The sequence below is a fragment of the Ursus maritimus genome, assembly GCF_017311325.1.
Source record: "Ursus maritimus isolate PB19 chromosome X unlocalized genomic scaffold, ASM1731132v1 scaffold_X1, whole genome shotgun sequence".
NCBI classification, from domain to species: domain Eukaryota; kingdom Metazoa; phylum Chordata; class Mammalia; order Carnivora; family Ursidae; genus Ursus; species Ursus maritimus.
In genome coordinates this window covers 54,676,217-54,693,296 of record NW_024423319.1, presented here as the reverse complement: position 1 = coordinate 54,693,296, position 17,080 = coordinate 54,676,217, and the positions used below count along the sequence as shown (strand labels likewise).

At 34.3% G+C, this 17,080-nt stretch overlaps 1 protein-coding gene across 1 annotated transcript in view; it reads left to right on the top strand.

Moving 5' to 3' along the window:
• The window catches only part of DACH2 (dachshund family transcription factor 2), an 835,748-nt gene extending 825,711 nt beyond the window's left edge, over nucleotides 1-10,037 (top strand). The window contains exons 9-13 of the mRNA XM_008700629.2: nucleotides 3,040-3,188; nucleotides 3,314-3,461; nucleotides 6,683-6,829; nucleotides 8,933-9,003; nucleotides 9,837-10,037. Of these exons, the coding sequence (XP_008698851.2) occupies nucleotides 3,040-3,188; nucleotides 3,314-3,461; nucleotides 6,683-6,829; nucleotides 8,933-9,003; nucleotides 9,837-10,037 (716 nt within the window). The remainder of the gene's footprint in view (nucleotides 1-3,039; nucleotides 3,189-3,313; nucleotides 3,462-6,682; nucleotides 6,830-8,932; nucleotides 9,004-9,836) is intronic.
• The last annotated feature ends 7,043 nt before the right edge of the window (nucleotides 10,038-17,080 follow it).

Genomic DNA, 17,080 nt, shown 5'->3' with positions numbered 1-17,080 from the left:
GAAGGAAGGAAGGAAGGAAGGAAGGAAGGAAGGAAGGAAGGAAAAAGGGAAAGAGTTTAGGGTTAATTTTACAAGGGTGTTGTACAAAACACATGCATCATGCATTTATAATCAAAATATTTTTTAAGTTTTATGATAAAACAATTCCTAAGAATATGTTCATTATAGCTTCCTGCACTAAAAGAAAATTAACAGGTTAATTTATACATTTTATTGAATTCTTTAAGACCAATAAACAACTGTTTTTTTATAACATTTTGGGTTTTTTTTGTTTTTTTTTAAAAGTTGCAATTCAATAAGATATATATATATTTTTAATAATATTTTATTATATTATGTTTGGATTCAAATAATACAAAACTGTTAATTCTATAATATAATTGCTTAGCATTTTTTTATCCATACAGATTTTGGCAAACTGAAAATTGTACAAAAAAAGAAGTTGGAAACAGTGATCTCTATTAAAAGCATTTTATTCAGAGATAATGCTGTCCTGCTAAAAATATCACAGAAGGTTCCCACAATTCTATGCCATAGCTTCCCATACAGTAAATGGGGCATACCATTTGCTACGGAACAAACCATGATGACTATGAAATCCATGTGGTTCAAGACCCTGCATACTACATGTAAAGACTGCTTGGAGTTGAAAAAATTAGCTCTAACTATATGATAAATGCATATTCCTATCTCCAATGGAACTGGAACCAATAGCTAAATTTTTGTGAAAATTGGTTAGGTCCAGATTCAAGCCTAGTGTTTTTTTGTTTTTGTTTTTGTTTTTGTTTTTGTTTTTCTTGAATGACTCTCATACGGGGTCACTGAAAATTTTACTGACCAGGGAGATGCATATTTTCAAACTTTGTCTGTGCCCAGTTACCGAAATGAAGAGACTACAGTGAGTAGAGTAATTTTGTTTGAAGTGCTATGATTCACCCCATCATGTACTGCTGTTGAAGCCATTTAAGAATACCAGGGTTTGAAAGATACAGATGTGGTAAAACGAAGGGACACCGGCACCCCAACATTCATAGCAGCAATATCCACAATAGCCAAACTGTGGAAGGAGCCAAGATGTTTTCCAACAAATGAATGGATAAAGAAGATGTGGTCCACATATACGATGGAATATTACTCAGCCATCAGAAAGGATGCTTACCATTTACATCAACTTGGGTGGAACTGGAGAGTATTATGCTAAGTGAAATAAGTAACAGGAGAAAGACAATTATCATATGGTTTCACTCATATGTGGAATATAAGAAACAGTGCAGAGGACCATAAGTAAAGGGAGGGAAAATGAATGGGAAGAAATCAGAGGGGGAGACAAACGATGAGAGACTCTTAACTATGGGAAAGAAATGAGGGTTGCTGAAGGGGAGATGGGTGGGAGGATGGGGTAACTGGGTGATGGGCACTAAGGAGGGCACATGATGTGATGAGCATTGGATACTATACACAACTGATAATTTGTTGAACACTATATCTGAAATTAATGATGTGCTATGTGTTGGCTAGTTGAATTTAAATAATAATTTAAAAAATACCAGTGTTTGTAGAGCCTGGGTAACTCAGTTGGTTAAGCACCCAACTCTTAATTTCAGCTCTAGTCATGATCTCAAGGTCATGAGATCAAGCCCTGTGTCTGTTGGGCTCTGTGCTTGGTGGGGAGTATGCTTGAGATTCTCTCTCTCCCTCTTCTTTTGCCCCTTCCCTCCATTCTCTCTCTCTCTTTCTCAAATAAATAGATGAATTAAAAGGAAAAAAAAGGAATACCAAGGTTTGTTTGGCTATCTTCCAAGATTACTTCTTTGAAGCAGTTTATTTTTACCTATGTCAAGAAAACCCCAGTTTCTAATTGCAGGGGAAATTTTGTTGTCTGATTTGTATGTCTCACATAAAACATGTACAATCAGAATTCAAGTACATAGTCAAGTAGTTAGCTTCTCAGTGTAAGAGAAGATTCCTTTCGTCATTAGATATATCTGTTCAAAACATCTTATTAAACAAAATTCTATTGGTGTCTCTTTATCTGAAGCTAAGAGAGAATCTTATTAAAGTGATGAGAATGTGGGAGAAGATAATATAAAAATAAAAAGGGTGAAAAGATACAACTTGTGTTTTTACACCACAGGTAATATTTTTTCAGAAGTAGTATTCTTCAAAATAAAAGGTAATACTGGAAATAATCCAAATAGTGAATAATTAAGCAAAAAACAATGTATCCATGTAATGGAACACTTTCCAGCAATAAGAAGGAAGAAACCACTGATACATGCTACCACATGGATAAACATCAAAAACATTATGCTAAGTGAAAGAAGCCAGACATAAAAGACCACAGATTGTATCTATTTGTGTAAAATATTCAGAAAAGGCAGTCCTATGGAGGCAGAAAGTAGATTAGTTGCTGCCAAGGGCTGGGGGTGGAGAATGAGATTAACTGTAAATGGGCATAAGGGGTATTTTGGGGGTGATCAAGATGTTCTAAGAGAGATTTGTGATGGTGGCTGCACAACTCTGTAAATTAACTAAAAATCATTGAAATGTACACTTAAAATAGGTGAATTTTATTGTGTATGGATATACTTCGATAAAGCTATTTAAAGAGTGGAGATGATAGATAGGTAGATATAGATAGGTAGATGATGATAGATAGATAGATAGATAGATAGATAGATAGATGATAGATAGATGACAGATTTGAAAAGGACAAAAAAAAAGCAGTGTATGCTTTACAAGGAGGTGATCTGATTATTTAATTTATAGGTATTCATAAACATATCATAAATGTGTTTCTCCAAGTCTCATTCCTCTTTAGCAGTAAATGTTTCATTTTCACTGATTATTTACTGAAACATTTATTTTGAGAAACTAGAGGCAGCTGAGGAATAGGTATGACTTCCAATTAAGAGTTTTCCATCATCTAGTTTTAGAAACAAAATATTTATAGATGCTGTTAGAGGTAAAGGAAACACAGTGAAAATTTTGACCTGTTAATTTGTGAACATTCTGATATTAATTTTGTTTTTTTTCCAGAAGAAGTACCATTTCAAATTCCAATGATGAAATCACCCTTGGACAAGATTCAACTGACTCCTGGGCAGGCATTGCCTCCTGGATTCCCTGGACCATTCATTTTTGCTGATAGTCTGTCCTCCGTGGAGACTCTGTTGACCAACATTCAGGTCAACAATATTTCTATAAACAAAATAAATGTAATACAAGACATTAGCATCTACATAAATTATTTCATATTTGAGAAAGTAAAACAGATAAGATGAACTGCATGTCATTTGCTATACTTTGACAGGGTCTACTGAAAGTGGCTTTGGATAATGCTCACATCCAGGAGAAGCAGATTCAACAAGAAAAAAAGGAACTGCGAATGGAGCTCTATAGAGAGAGAGAAATTAGAGAAAACCTTGAAAGACAACTCGCAGTTGAGCTTCAAAGCAGAAGTAAGTTTAACAAGTTCAATTACAGAATAAATATTTTGTTGTAGATATTTTCAATACTAGTAGAAATATTCTCAGGTTTAGTTCGGAACTACTAAAAAAAAGACAAGCTAAGAATCAAATGCTGTGTGTAATCCACATGGTAAGATATCTATACTATTTCTCTTTATTATAAAAGATAATGGAATAGATCTGGACTTCAGGCCAGTTGCAGATTTGGAAAATATGAATATTCTTAGTTTTCTCACAATTTCATAAAATACCCCTGGATATAGCTAATCTATTAATTTCTTGTAGATGGAATGCTTACTCTTTGCCAAGAACAGTGAATGCTAGATTCTGGGGATTTAAGATAAATAAAACTCAGTCCCTGTCCTTGAGGGATTTACATTTCAGAGGGCTAGCACAACCAACCGGTGTATTTCAAGTGATAAGAGCAATGATGCACAGTATAAATGGTTATATAGAGAAGGGGTAGTTAGTTCAGCTTGGTGAGGTAGTGAATGGTTGAGGAAGGCTTCCTCATGCTGATACTTGAACCTGAGTCTTGAAGGTCATTAGGCTAAGAAAGGGCATGAGAGTATCTGAGTGATTTGGACATTCTAGATAGAGGTATCAGTGAGCGTAGGCGTGAAGGCAAGAAGCCTCATACATTGGCAACTATAAACAGTTTTTATTACTGTGGCTCTGAATTCTATGAAATGAATTGTGGGAGATGAGGGAGAAAGATGAGGGTAGAGGCTAAATTGTGAAGGACATTTTTAACCACATAAAAGATTAGCTTGGATTTTGTCTTACAGGTGATAGGAAGTAGTCAAAGATAAGCAGGGGGGATGATCTGGTCTGATTTCAATTAGACCACTTTGGTGTTGGGAATAGATTAGAGAGGGCTTGGAGTAAGACTCAATACGAGGAAATTATGTAAAAGGAGTTTGCCTCTTTTTTTTTTTTTTTTTTTTAAAGATTTTTTTTTTAATTTTATTCGACAGAGAGAGAGACAGCCAGCAAGAGAGGGAACACAAGCAGGGGGAGTGGGAGAGGAAGAAGCAGGCTCATAGCAGAAGAGCCTGATGTGGGGCTAGATCCCAGAACGCGGGGATCACGCCCTGAGCCGAAGGCAGACGCCTAACCGCTGTGCCACCCAGGCGCCCCAGGAGTTTGCCTCTTTTATGTGAAAGGAGTTTGTTCCTGGCCGTGGTGATGAGGACTGAACTAAGATAGCATAAGTGGGGATGGAGACAAGAGATAATGGATAATTAATGTTCACAAGTAGAATTAACTTTCCAACCATGGGTAGACATTAGATTATGTACAAATATGGACAAAGAGACTAGTTCATATCAAAACCAGATAAAATTTAAAACTTCACTTCAGCCAATAATTTCCACCTTTTCCTAACATTTACCACAAAATACTAAAGAGCAGCCAGAGTGATGACTGTGAATTTCAACTTCTTTTCTCTGCTTACTCTTCTGTAGAAGGGTCACAAAATAAAAATTCAATAAAATAGTTAGAGTGGGAAGGAGAGGCAAAGAAAGGGAGGGAAAATCCACAAGGTAGATAATGCCTCCTTAAACAAGGAAGAATAATTCCAGTTGAGTGAAATCCACTAACTTTACATTATTCCAAAGTAGAATATTATACTCCAAAAATTTTGGCAAGTAATTGAAAACTTGTATATTTTCCTTAAGGCCTAGGGATCATTATTAGTCTGGTTCAAAATATAAATTGTCACTACATTTAAAAAAGAATTAAACCTGTTTAAAAAATAAAATCTTAAAAAATGGGGGGGGGCACCTTGTTGGCTCAGTTGGTAGAACATGTGACTCCTGATCTCAAGGTTGTAAGTTCAAGCCCTACGTTGGTTGTAGAGTTTACATAAATAAACAAATAAGTAAGTAAAATCTTAAAAACGAAAGAATTAAACCTCTCATTGTCTTGTCAAAGTCATTAAATACTATTAAGCAAAAGCTAATTTGTCTTTGTAAAGTTTAGAAAAATTCATTGATTTCTGGTATTTGGTATACAAAATGGATTATTATGATTAGGAGTCATAAAAACATATTTTAGTAGGATATTTTTTATACTAAAGAAGATAATAATCATATGTTAAATATAATAACATTCTCAGATTGACTTATGTGTATCTACTACATAGAGTAAAACTGGCTTCTAACTTTTAGGGTTATACTTGTACCAATTTCTGTTCATTAACTTCTCATAGACTCTTCAGATCTATCTGTATAATTACTATCACATCTATTGTCTTTTAAAAATGCCTAGACATCGTAGGGGTGCCTGGGGGGCTCAGTTGGCTCAGGTTGTGATCCTGGGGTCCTGGGATAGAGCCCAGAGTTAGGCTCCCTGCTCAGTGGGGATCCTACTTCTCCCTCTTCCTTCCTCTCCCTCTGCCCCTTCCCCCAACTCAGGCTCAGGTCATGATCTCCTGGGTTGTGAGATGATAGATCCCGCATTAGGGCTCCACACTCAGTGTGGAGTTTGCTTGAAGATTCTCTCCCTCTGATTCTCAGTGTCTTTGTTTCAAGTTTTCCAATTTTGTTATTACCTCAGACCTCTGAATTTTTGTTTCACATAAATATAAATTTACCTGGGTAAATTATTCTTTTCATGTTGCTGAAGGTCATTTATGTGAAAGACCTTGAACTGTGAAATAAATACAAGTGAAACTTAAATAATTCAGTAAAACATTTTAATTATATGTGAACACTTTTAACATTTTTTAAATGTCATAAAATTTTTAATTTTGCATGTTTCTTGAATGTTTTTCTATTGTCACAATGAAAATATCTCAATTTTTAAAAACTGATTCAGAAAGACTATGAAGATTGGTATGCTTAAAACCATGCTATGAACCAATATATTGCAGGCACCCAAAATTTCTATCTAAGAAATTATGAAATATTTAATGCTATCATTAAAAGCATGTAGTTAATGAAAGTAGAAAATAATTTTCTCCCATTACTACCACTGCTATACAAATGCATGTTTATTATAAAACATATGCACTGCAAAGGTGAAAGCAGAAAGAGGTAAATTATCTGATTGAACACTGGTTGAATCTAATGAGAACTGGAACCAAAAAAAGCTAATGATATGGTTTGTGTCTCTCTCTGTATCTGTATCTATGGTTTATAATCCACCAAAACTGGCAACCCTATTTTATTGACCAAAATTTGCCAGTGATTTGCCTTTTCATATTTTAGCTACCATGCAAAAGCGTCTGAAGAAGGAGAAAAAAGCCAAGAGAAAACTGCAGGAAGCCTTGGAATTTGAATCAAAACGCCGGGAACAAGTGGAACAAGCACTTAAGCAAGCCACTACAAATGACAGTGGCCTAAGGATGTTGAAAGGTACTGTCTGATTTGGACTTTCACACTCAAGGTACACAAAGGAAAAAAAAACGATTTAAAAAAGAGAGAGATGGAGAAAGAAAGAAAGAAAGAAAGAAAGAAAGAAAGAAAGAAAGGAAGGAAGAAAAGAGGGAGGGAGGGAGGGAGGGAGGGAGGAAGGAAGGAAGGAAGGAAGGAAGGAAGGAAGGAAGGAAGGGAGGGGCAGGCTTTGTTCAAGAATAATTAAAAAATCAATTGGAGGCCAAGTGCTTTAGTTATTTATTAAATGTGTCAAAATAATCCCTATTCTGGGAGATACAAATAGCCTAGGAATAACAGGAAACCCTGCTGACTTTCACAGTAGAAGCAGTAATACTGATAATCTTCTTGCACCTAAAATGTAAGTATTTTATGTCCATTCATATTAAAATATGCTAATGATTGGTGTACTCTCTTCTAATGAATTATGGGATGATGGTTTCTTTAATGTAGATTGCATCAGTGTTGAGGGTTCAAGGAGGGCCTGGATGAAAAAAAAATGTTCTAAGTACATTCTTGGAGATTCTGTGAGAAGAGATGCTTCTGTCATGAAATCTAATTCCACATTTTTCTTATTACATTTTCAGTTCTGAGTCTTCACAACGTCATTTCATCTCATAGAATATTCGGGTTCTTCTTTCATAACACATTGACAGATTGTATTTTTAACTGACATGTTAAATATACATACGTATATTAACTAATATGTGTGTATAGCAAGTATAAGCCTAAGAATTGTATGCAATGTACACATACCCCATACATAGTATGACACACACATAAAACTAGAAGGATGCTTCAGTGTCCTAGACTAAGAACGAGTAAAGAGTTTTTATAAATTCTTTCTTTCCAAAAGTTCAATTCCGGGGTGCCTGGGTGGCTCAGTCATCAGGCGTCTGCCTTCGGCTCAGGTTATGATCGGTCCTGGGATCGAGCCCTGCATTGGGCTCCCCACTCAGCGGGAAGCCTGCTTCTCCTGCTCCCGCTCCCCCATTTGTGTTCCCTCTCTCACTCTCTCTCTCCCTGTCAAATAAAAAAAAATAAAATCTTTTAAAAAACAAACAAAAAGTTCAATTCCCGTCATTTTGAGACACAGAAAAGAAAGAGTAAGTAATTATACATTAATAATTTCCACAATGAGACATCTTAGTGGGAGCCAGCATCCTTGCTTATCAAAGGTTTCAAAAATAACATTTCTTGAGTAGCAATGGGACATATGTTCTGTGCACTCATTATTATTATTTGAGGCCCTGAACTTGTCGTTCTGAAGTGGTTCGACATTTTTTTCACATATTTAAAATCCACCCATAATTGAACTCCATCTAGGTATAGCTTTTCTATCATAAGGGAAAAACAGCTGTTTCTACAGCATGATGGGTACCTTGTATTCAAATTATTTTCTTATGTTAATCTTCGATGGCATTGGATGGTGCACTGCCATCTGTTATCACATTACCCAAGGGTGTCCAAGCAAATGTGTACATACAGAAATTGTCATATAAAGCTGTACTTCGTGGATATGGGTAGCTTTTAGATAATCACATCTCATATTTAAAATTGAAAATAAAAACCTAACTTCTTATTTCTTCTTTCCCTCAAATTTTTTTTTGTCCAAAACAATTCGTGTATCCTTTTGCCCTTATAGCCAGTACTGCATAAAGACCACAAACCATAACTGTGTTTTGGTGTTCAGTGTACTTAGCATAGAAATAATCTCACCATCTATCACATTTTACAATGCAAAATATAGCATAAGAATGGGGAACTTCCATTTATGTAATTGTATCCATCTTTTTCTTATTCTACAGTCAGGTCATGTTACCTGATAGTCTGAGGGGATTATTTTCCTGAGAATTATCTCTAGACAATGAAATAAAGAAGTATTTACTATATACTTGAAAATATATGCCAAACTGTAGAATTCAGCTATAGTTTATAATCCTCCCTCTTACCATTAAAAACAAACATACAAAAAAATGCCATCTAAGGTCTTGTGTTATCTATGGGACCAAATTACTGCTTTCACCTTAAATGGAATCAGAAAAAATAGAATTGTACCTTAATCTTGAATGTCACTTCTTTCAGATACTGGAATTCCAGACGTTGAAATAGAAAACAGTGGGACTCCTCATGATAGCACTGCTATGCAAGGTACAGTAAACAGCATACTCCTCTCTATAACTGTCTGATATGGGGTGGGCGTGAGCTCCTATGTTGATGTTCTTTATATAAATAAAAGAAGTAAGTTTATTTCTTCTTACTTTATGGCAGAGGGAGAAGTCTTCAGTGTTTTCTGAGATTATACACATAAGGACTAATAATTTCACATATAATGTGGGCAAATCTCTTGTATGTTTAGCTGTTAAAAGAATGTATATTTATGTGTTAGGCGTATTCTAAAAATTCATAAATGTGAATATAATTTACTTTTCCGAAGTGTACATTAATATACTTTAAAAAACCTCACTACTGTTTATAAAAGCCACAGGTAGAATAATCATAACCTATCAATATGTTTAATGAGTTCTAGACAACACTCTTTATCAACCTCTAAATTCCAATGCTAAATTTAGATTACTTTAGAAACCATCTAAATATGGAAATAAGAGCACGACTCATAATTCATGATTCTCAGGATTCCCGTAAATGCTTAGATCCTTTAAAATATTTAAAAATCTTAGTATAAGAGAATAGATGAAACAAGTCAATATAGAATTTCACTGGCGTGCAAAACAACCTGAAAAGAGAAATTGAATTTAACCACTAGAGTTTTTCTAGTCTGATTCTAATTCAGTTTTCTAGCCCTTTTTTTATGCGGATTACCTTTATTTTTATGTTTAATATGAAAAAAATGTCTCACTGTAATAAAAAAAAGAAAAGGCATCTCCACGAGAAAATGATTTCCTAACTTCAGAAAGCAAGACAATCATGGATATGTTGCTTGCTAGAAGATTAACTAATCAATGCTTTTTCATTATGTGACGACTAGATCTCCATGAAGGTAACAGAACTAGATGTGAGTAAAAGATCCCTTTGGGTTCTTTTGTGTGTCACCATTTATGTGGCAGTTTCAGAAAATTTAGAAACCCTCATTCATTTAAATTCGCCCATCATTTTTACAAAACTAGGAATGTCAGAACTCATGGATCTTCTGATAATGCCTGTTTCTGCTGCGGTGGAGTCGACCTAACTAATGCATTAATTTTGCTAAGTGTGAAAGCATGTATGTTTAGTTCATTCAGTGAAGATTTTGATATTTCTTATCCCTCTTTTGCTTGCTTGCTTTCTTCCCTCAGTTTACAAGTTGTGTCTATGTGACCAAAGCCAATATGGACAAGACTCAGTGTTTGTCCAATCAATTCACCACAGTTAAATTTATGAGGAAAGCCCCACTAATTTTGGGCTACCACTAGTTGAGTTTGCCACCACATACTGGGCCAAGATAGGGCTGAGTAAGCCTGAAGCATTTGATGACTTCTTAATTTGTGGCACACAAATATAGACCCAGTCTCTTATGGAATATTGGGTTTGATTGTGCCCCTCCTTTGATGGGATGTAAGGTCAGCTTTGGAACTGGAGAGGTTAAAGCAAACACACCATCAGTGGGTTGTCTCTTTATTACCCTTTAATCCTATACTTTCAATCCATTGCTGTTTGTTTAATGTATATGATGCCTTATTTTGCAGTAGTGACATCTTTCCCAACTTTGAAAATAAATGCAAGCTTTTTTACTGTCCTAAAGGTATTTCATTTCCATGCAACAAAAAATGGATATCTTATTCATGGGAGGTTAGTTAGATGATATAAATCAAAAACCTTCCATTCGGTTTAAATTTTCTTATTTTAACAAAATCTGCAAAGAATGGCTTTTGCACATTAATTTGTGATTAGGGTAGGGCACATTTAATATTTATTTTCATTGAGCATACTTTTAATAAGTTCCATTTTTTGCTGGCTAAACATGAGGGAATTAGTACATCTTTAAAAGGATTAAGAGAATTTATTTTAAAGCAAGGGACTTAACTTCTATTATTTTTATCATTTAATTTTTATCATTTTTTTCAAATTTAATAGTGTCAATATAGTAAAGTATGGTGTGTTAAAAATTACTTATTGAATGTCTGTCTTTTAGGTTATGTTAAATAATCTTGAGAAATGTAATGAAAATGGAAAAGTACACATTCTCATCTCTCTTAGCATAGCATTTAAGCACTATAAATGATAAAGTTCCCATCATCAATTTATGGAAAACTAGAGTGAATGCTTTGTGTTATATGACAGTAGAATCACAATTTAATATCTAAAGTAAGTTTATTTATTTATTTATTTTTGATGTAGTAGTGTTCCATGCTTCATTGTTTGCGTATAACACCCAGTGCTCATTGCAATACTCGCCCTCCTTAATACCCATCGCAAGTTTATTTTTTGAGAAAAAAAAAGTTTTATTAGCCAGTGGGATAGGTGCCAGAAAATATTATCAGGACTGTTTTGAATATAGTTCACAAAATCAATCAATTCGAGTAATTACCTGTAAAATCCCAGTAATATTACTTATTATTTAAGATGTTCAGTATTGAAAAATTCTTTTATATGCATTTATGAACTTCTTACAATGTATAATGCCTGGAAAACATAAAATGCAAACTTGGCCATTATTTTTTCATTCTTCCTAGTAGTTTTGTGCTTCCTACTAGTTTTATAGTTTTTATCTTTTGTGACTTATTTTGATACTGATTTCATCTTTCCATTTCCCTCAATTACCCATTTCTTATCTTGGAAAAGTATTTGCTAGCATTGTTTATGAGGGCCAATTCATGCAGGCCAATCCAGTGCCATTTCCAAAACTCATTTTTGTCACAGCAAACAATTCCAGCATCAGTGAAGTCTTTTCTCTTCCTATTGTCAATAGCTCTGCTGGATAGAAATCTATCAATCACCCAGTGCTCTCGCTTTTGAAATTAAATTAGCTCCAATGGGATATATCCTTAAGAGAGTTTAAAGAGGGCTTGGAAGAACGTTGCTCGGCCATCTTCAAAAGTATTAAGGTCATATACAGTTTTATGATAATTATCACACGGACTTTAGTACAAATATTCTTTGTACTAAAATTCTTATATGTATTCTAAATCTCTTTAGCTTAGTTATTTCGTGTCTTTTATGCTTCGAATGTTGTTTGACAGAGAAGGTATGCATACACCACATTTTGTAACCCTTATTTTAGCAGTCTATCATAGCACCTCCTTCTGAATATTTTAAGGTGCTCAAACAACGAATACATACTCACTCTGACGGCTCTGTCCAGCTACTGCTGGAGGTGAAGGACGGTGGAGCATATACACTAATATTGTCCCACCTAGAGTCACATAACTCAGTTGAGGGCCTGCAGACAGCACATTAACCATCTTATCAACCAATCTCTGTTTCACATAAAATAAACATACTGGGTATCATTAAGTGCACCTTCAGATCAATGATTTTTGCAAATGACATTCGAGTACCATTTGTGTAGTGCATTTCTGCTGATAAAAGCAAATTAAATTAGCACAACTACTACAAGTGCACTGATAAAAACTAAAACTGAACAGCAGTACCATTAGCTAACAAAGTAATATTTTCTCTTTACTGTGTTCTGCCATTTAGTTATTATCCTATTGGAAATCTAATTATAATCCTTTTACTCCCTAGTCAAACTTCACAGTTTTTGCAAGCTTAGCACTGACAAGTGATTTCATTACATTTGATTGCCGGCGCCCAGATTGACTTAACTTCACTTGGAGACCTAAAAGCCCTCTCAGTTTCTCAGATTCCCTATTTGCACATTAAAGCAACAGCTCCTTTAATTAATTAGCATGAACAGCAGTAACATGAACTGCTGAACAGAAAATAACATCATTTTATGATCACAGGGAGACTTCTCCTTTTGCATGTTTATACCTTAGTTAACTCTTGTATGACTCTATTTCATCGTTAGGGGCTACTGTTAGAGTTGACAGTGCATGTTCTTAAATTTTTGAGAATCGACATCATCATCTTAATAATAACAGATAAAACAAGCCCAGGATATGAAGCTCTTAAGTTTTAGAAAACACACAAGAGCTTCACGAGCTGACTTTCTAGTAACAAAATAAAATAATAAAAAAAGTTCAAGGGAGATAGCATCATAAATTGCAAGGGCACAGTGACACATTGCTCCTGTTCTTTCCATTGTATTTGGGGAAAACAAAACAAAATTTAAAAAACAAACAAATTTGCAACTGTTTTTGCAAGAGGAATGGCAATCTGTGTGAATAACTTTTATATTTGCTTTTTTTTTTTTGCCTACATGTTTGACCATGACACAAAATGATTTAACGCTGGAATATGTTTTTCCATAAATATGGTGGAATCTTAAATAATTTTCCTTCCTTTTGCTACTTACACACCAGAAATAGATATTAAATCTAACTTACATGTTAAAAGTAAAACAAAATTTGTTGCAAAAGATAAACCTACTAAAAATTTTTCCCTACTGAGCCATTTTTCTTCAGAAAAATGTGAAAGCTTATTCAGAGAATATAGAGTAACCATTCTAAAATATAAAAAGCATCATCTCCTCCACGCACCACTTGGTGAAGCTGCCACTGAAGAATTAAAAACAAGGTGACTAAAGTGTTATTTGACTCCAAAAGCAACAGACACAATTTTAACACTTCCATGCTAAAAAAACACACTTATTATATTTTACAATGTAATTTAATATATGTGTTTATAATATAGAAATTTTAATATATATTAATACTACGAAAAATATATGACTATGTATATTCTCATCCTCTCTCTCAAAATCAATTTGAGCAACATCTAGCCTTCCTTGGCCTTTGGAACTTCCTTATATTCCATCTCTGCTGCTCACTTTGTTACCCAGAATAACATTCCTCCGATGAGCTTCAGATGGCATGCCAATATTTATTGGAAACAATTACCCTTGGGCTAAAATTGTCATTGCAGAATCTGGTAGAATAGCAATGCAAGTGATGGTAGGAGCAAGTAAAGAGATTGGAAAAACTAAATCGTATATGATTACTTGCCATGTATGTGATTTGACAAGAAAAACTAAAAGGAGAGCAGGTAGAATTCCTCTGTAGGCTTTTCTACTGATTCCCACCACATTGTGCTCTACGTCTTTCTCCTGGGACTCCACAGACTACTTCCTTCTCTATCCTCATCACTCATTAATTGTCCTCTCCTTTTATGTCTCATACTATGTTGGAAAGTGTACATGGGCACTTTAATATTCTCACTGTAAAGTGGAAATGTTCTTTTCTAAAGTGTATAGCGTGTCAGAGATTAGAGATTGTGGGAAGTGGGCCTTCTTTCCTCTTAAATGCGTCCTTTGAGAGTAGGAGCCTTTTACTACTCAGAGAAACTTTACTGCAACTGCCATCATAGAGGGAAAAAAGACTGTAGCACACACCCCACAGAGAAGATTTTAGCATCTTTCTCTAAAGCGGCAGTATTTTTTTTTCCTGTAAGATTCATTAGAGGGCCCGAGTGTTTTTATTTTCTCCCCCAGGAAGTATTTCTCTCTCATTTTCTTCATCCTTCACAGGATTTTTATCTTGATGGATGGTACCTCCCAGACCATATCATATCTTTTTCTGTGAAATACCTGTCAGATTATAGCACACATTATGCTTTTAGTTCTTTCTAAGGATGGAAAGAGCTTACATTACTTGATAAATAAGGGCTTGGTTGTCAAGAGGTGGCTTGCACCACCTACCACTACATTGTTAATGGAATATTTGCAATGACTGAAAGGCTGCCACACTAATGATGATAACATAAAGTCTCATCTACAGATCTAAGACATACAACTCCAGTTATATCTCACTTACACAACAGATGAAATTGTAGTTGTAGTGATAGCAAGGTAGTGAGACTTGCAAAGCAAAATAGGTTGTTCTGCTACTCAGCATTTTAGAAGTCTGTAGAATTGATTCATCAATCAAAAGATTTTTCTGACTCTTATCCAGGAAGGGTTAACTCAACTCTATAACTGTTTAACCAGTTACTTTGTGCTCCATCCTCTGTACTTATACAATACATTTTTAAGCTTAAAATTCACTCTATCCCTCCCCAAACCCAGATAAGCTTAAGGAAAATGCAAAAGGAAAGCCTTTCTCTGATTAAAAGTTCCCCAGTTTTACATTTGTGTTTCAATTAAAAACACACAGCATTTTCATAGAAGGCTGTAATAGTATGTAATTGTTATCATACCACTTTTTTTCAAATAAGTAGAATAAAATGAAAAATAAAAAGCAGAATAATGTTGCAGCCACATAAATGTGCTGTGGTTCTATGCCAACATGCTTATTGGATAATCCTAAAACTGGAAGAGTGAAAAAAAGAAAGGCAAGATCTTTGTATTTGTATAGCTTGGTGAACTTTGTGCCATTTCTTTTTTTTTTTTTCTTTCTTTTCTTTCTTTCTTTTTTTTTTTTTTGAGGATAGTGTGAGCAAGGGCTTAATTTAAAAAGGTAACTTATTGGATGACTTAACTGAAACTTCCAGGGATAGATTCAGGCATGGCTGCATTCAGGAACTCAAATAATAAATCCGTTTAAGATGTCTCCCTTCGCAGTTCCCTCCAGTCTCCCTTCCCTTTGAAGACTTTGATTTTTTTTTAATATATATTTGGCTAAGTTTTCCTGTTCCATTGCACAAAATGTGGCAAGCCCGGGTTTATTGTTAGTTCTCTCATTAGTAACGATTCCATCAGAAAGAGGATTTTGTCTTTGTGCCATTCTTAACACACACATCCTCTACCAGCATTATATCTATATGATAATTAGAGGTATGATTAACCTCCATTTTATAAGTAGGGAAATAGTCTAAGATAAGTTAATTGGCTCGCTATTAATAGTGGGTTCTAAAACATAGGAATCTTAACTCCCTCACCCATTATCCTCATTGTCAATTTGTGTTAATATCGCTTTCAATCCATACTGTTAAAATCTCTCATAGTCAGCTAGCTAGGATATTTAACTAGACTGTAATATTATATGCAAAACCATGCAACAGGACCTGGATGGAAGAAAGCTTCTCCAGCTTGTAGTTAATTCACCAAAATAGCTTAAAACCAACTATAATTAAATAATCACTTCTGCCTTAATATTTCACAGAGATTGGGGTAGTACTTACAAAAACTACACAAATACCATACAGCTCTCTTTTCTATTTAGAACTGTGTAGAGAAGCTGACATAAAAATAGAAAGAAACTTTTCTATTTGTGGCAAAACTCACATAATCTATCAGAACAAGACCTTAGCAGATCCTCAGGTATGTAAATTAGTCCAGGATTCTTTACTGTGGGCCATTAGCATGAAGTCTTATTTGTTTGCTATAGAGAACTTCTTTCTCGTTTATAATAACCATATAAGAATCACTTTTGGAAATTAAAGTGAATTTAAAGAAAAGCATTCTTTAGATTTTATACAGACCTCCTTGAAGTCCCCTAATCTGTTGACCCCCACAGTTTATAATTCACTTGTTTAATATTTGAAAATTAACATTAGTAATAATCTGCTTACCTAAGCTGCAATCTATCTCAATAATGCAAATGGTTATTTAGACAACATTTTCACCAATTTCTCTTTTAACTTGAAAGAAAACGGCATTTTTATAAACATTTCTTCACTATTTCCCTATTATCCCATAAATGTTTAAGTGCTTGTATTTTCTTTAAAAAATACAGATAAATATCATGTTGATCTCAGCATTGGTGACTAACCATTTAAAATGGATGAGGCATAACCTGCAACTCAAAGTTTACAATCTCCTGGTAACTACATTTCAATCCTCTATGGGAAATGTTGGATGTGGTCATTTTTAATGTTGTTCAAGTAAACATTGAATGTTTTTCCATTACTTTCATTTTCATTTTCATCCATATTTTGATAGCACATTTTGATTCCTTTGAAATTCAGGATTATAGTGTTTTTCTATTAGTTTGATATATAAAAAGGGTAGTTAAAAGTTATAAAAATAACTTAATTGTACTTTTAAATATAACATTAAAATATTTATAATAGGCTTCCTAAATAAAGCTCAAATAAATTTGACCTTTACAAAACATTTTTTAAATTATATACTTTGGAAGGTGGATGATACAACCTTAGAGTTTTAGAGAAATGACATAAGCAACTTACCACTTTTCACCATGGCATTATCTATAAGAAGTAGTGAAAGAATAT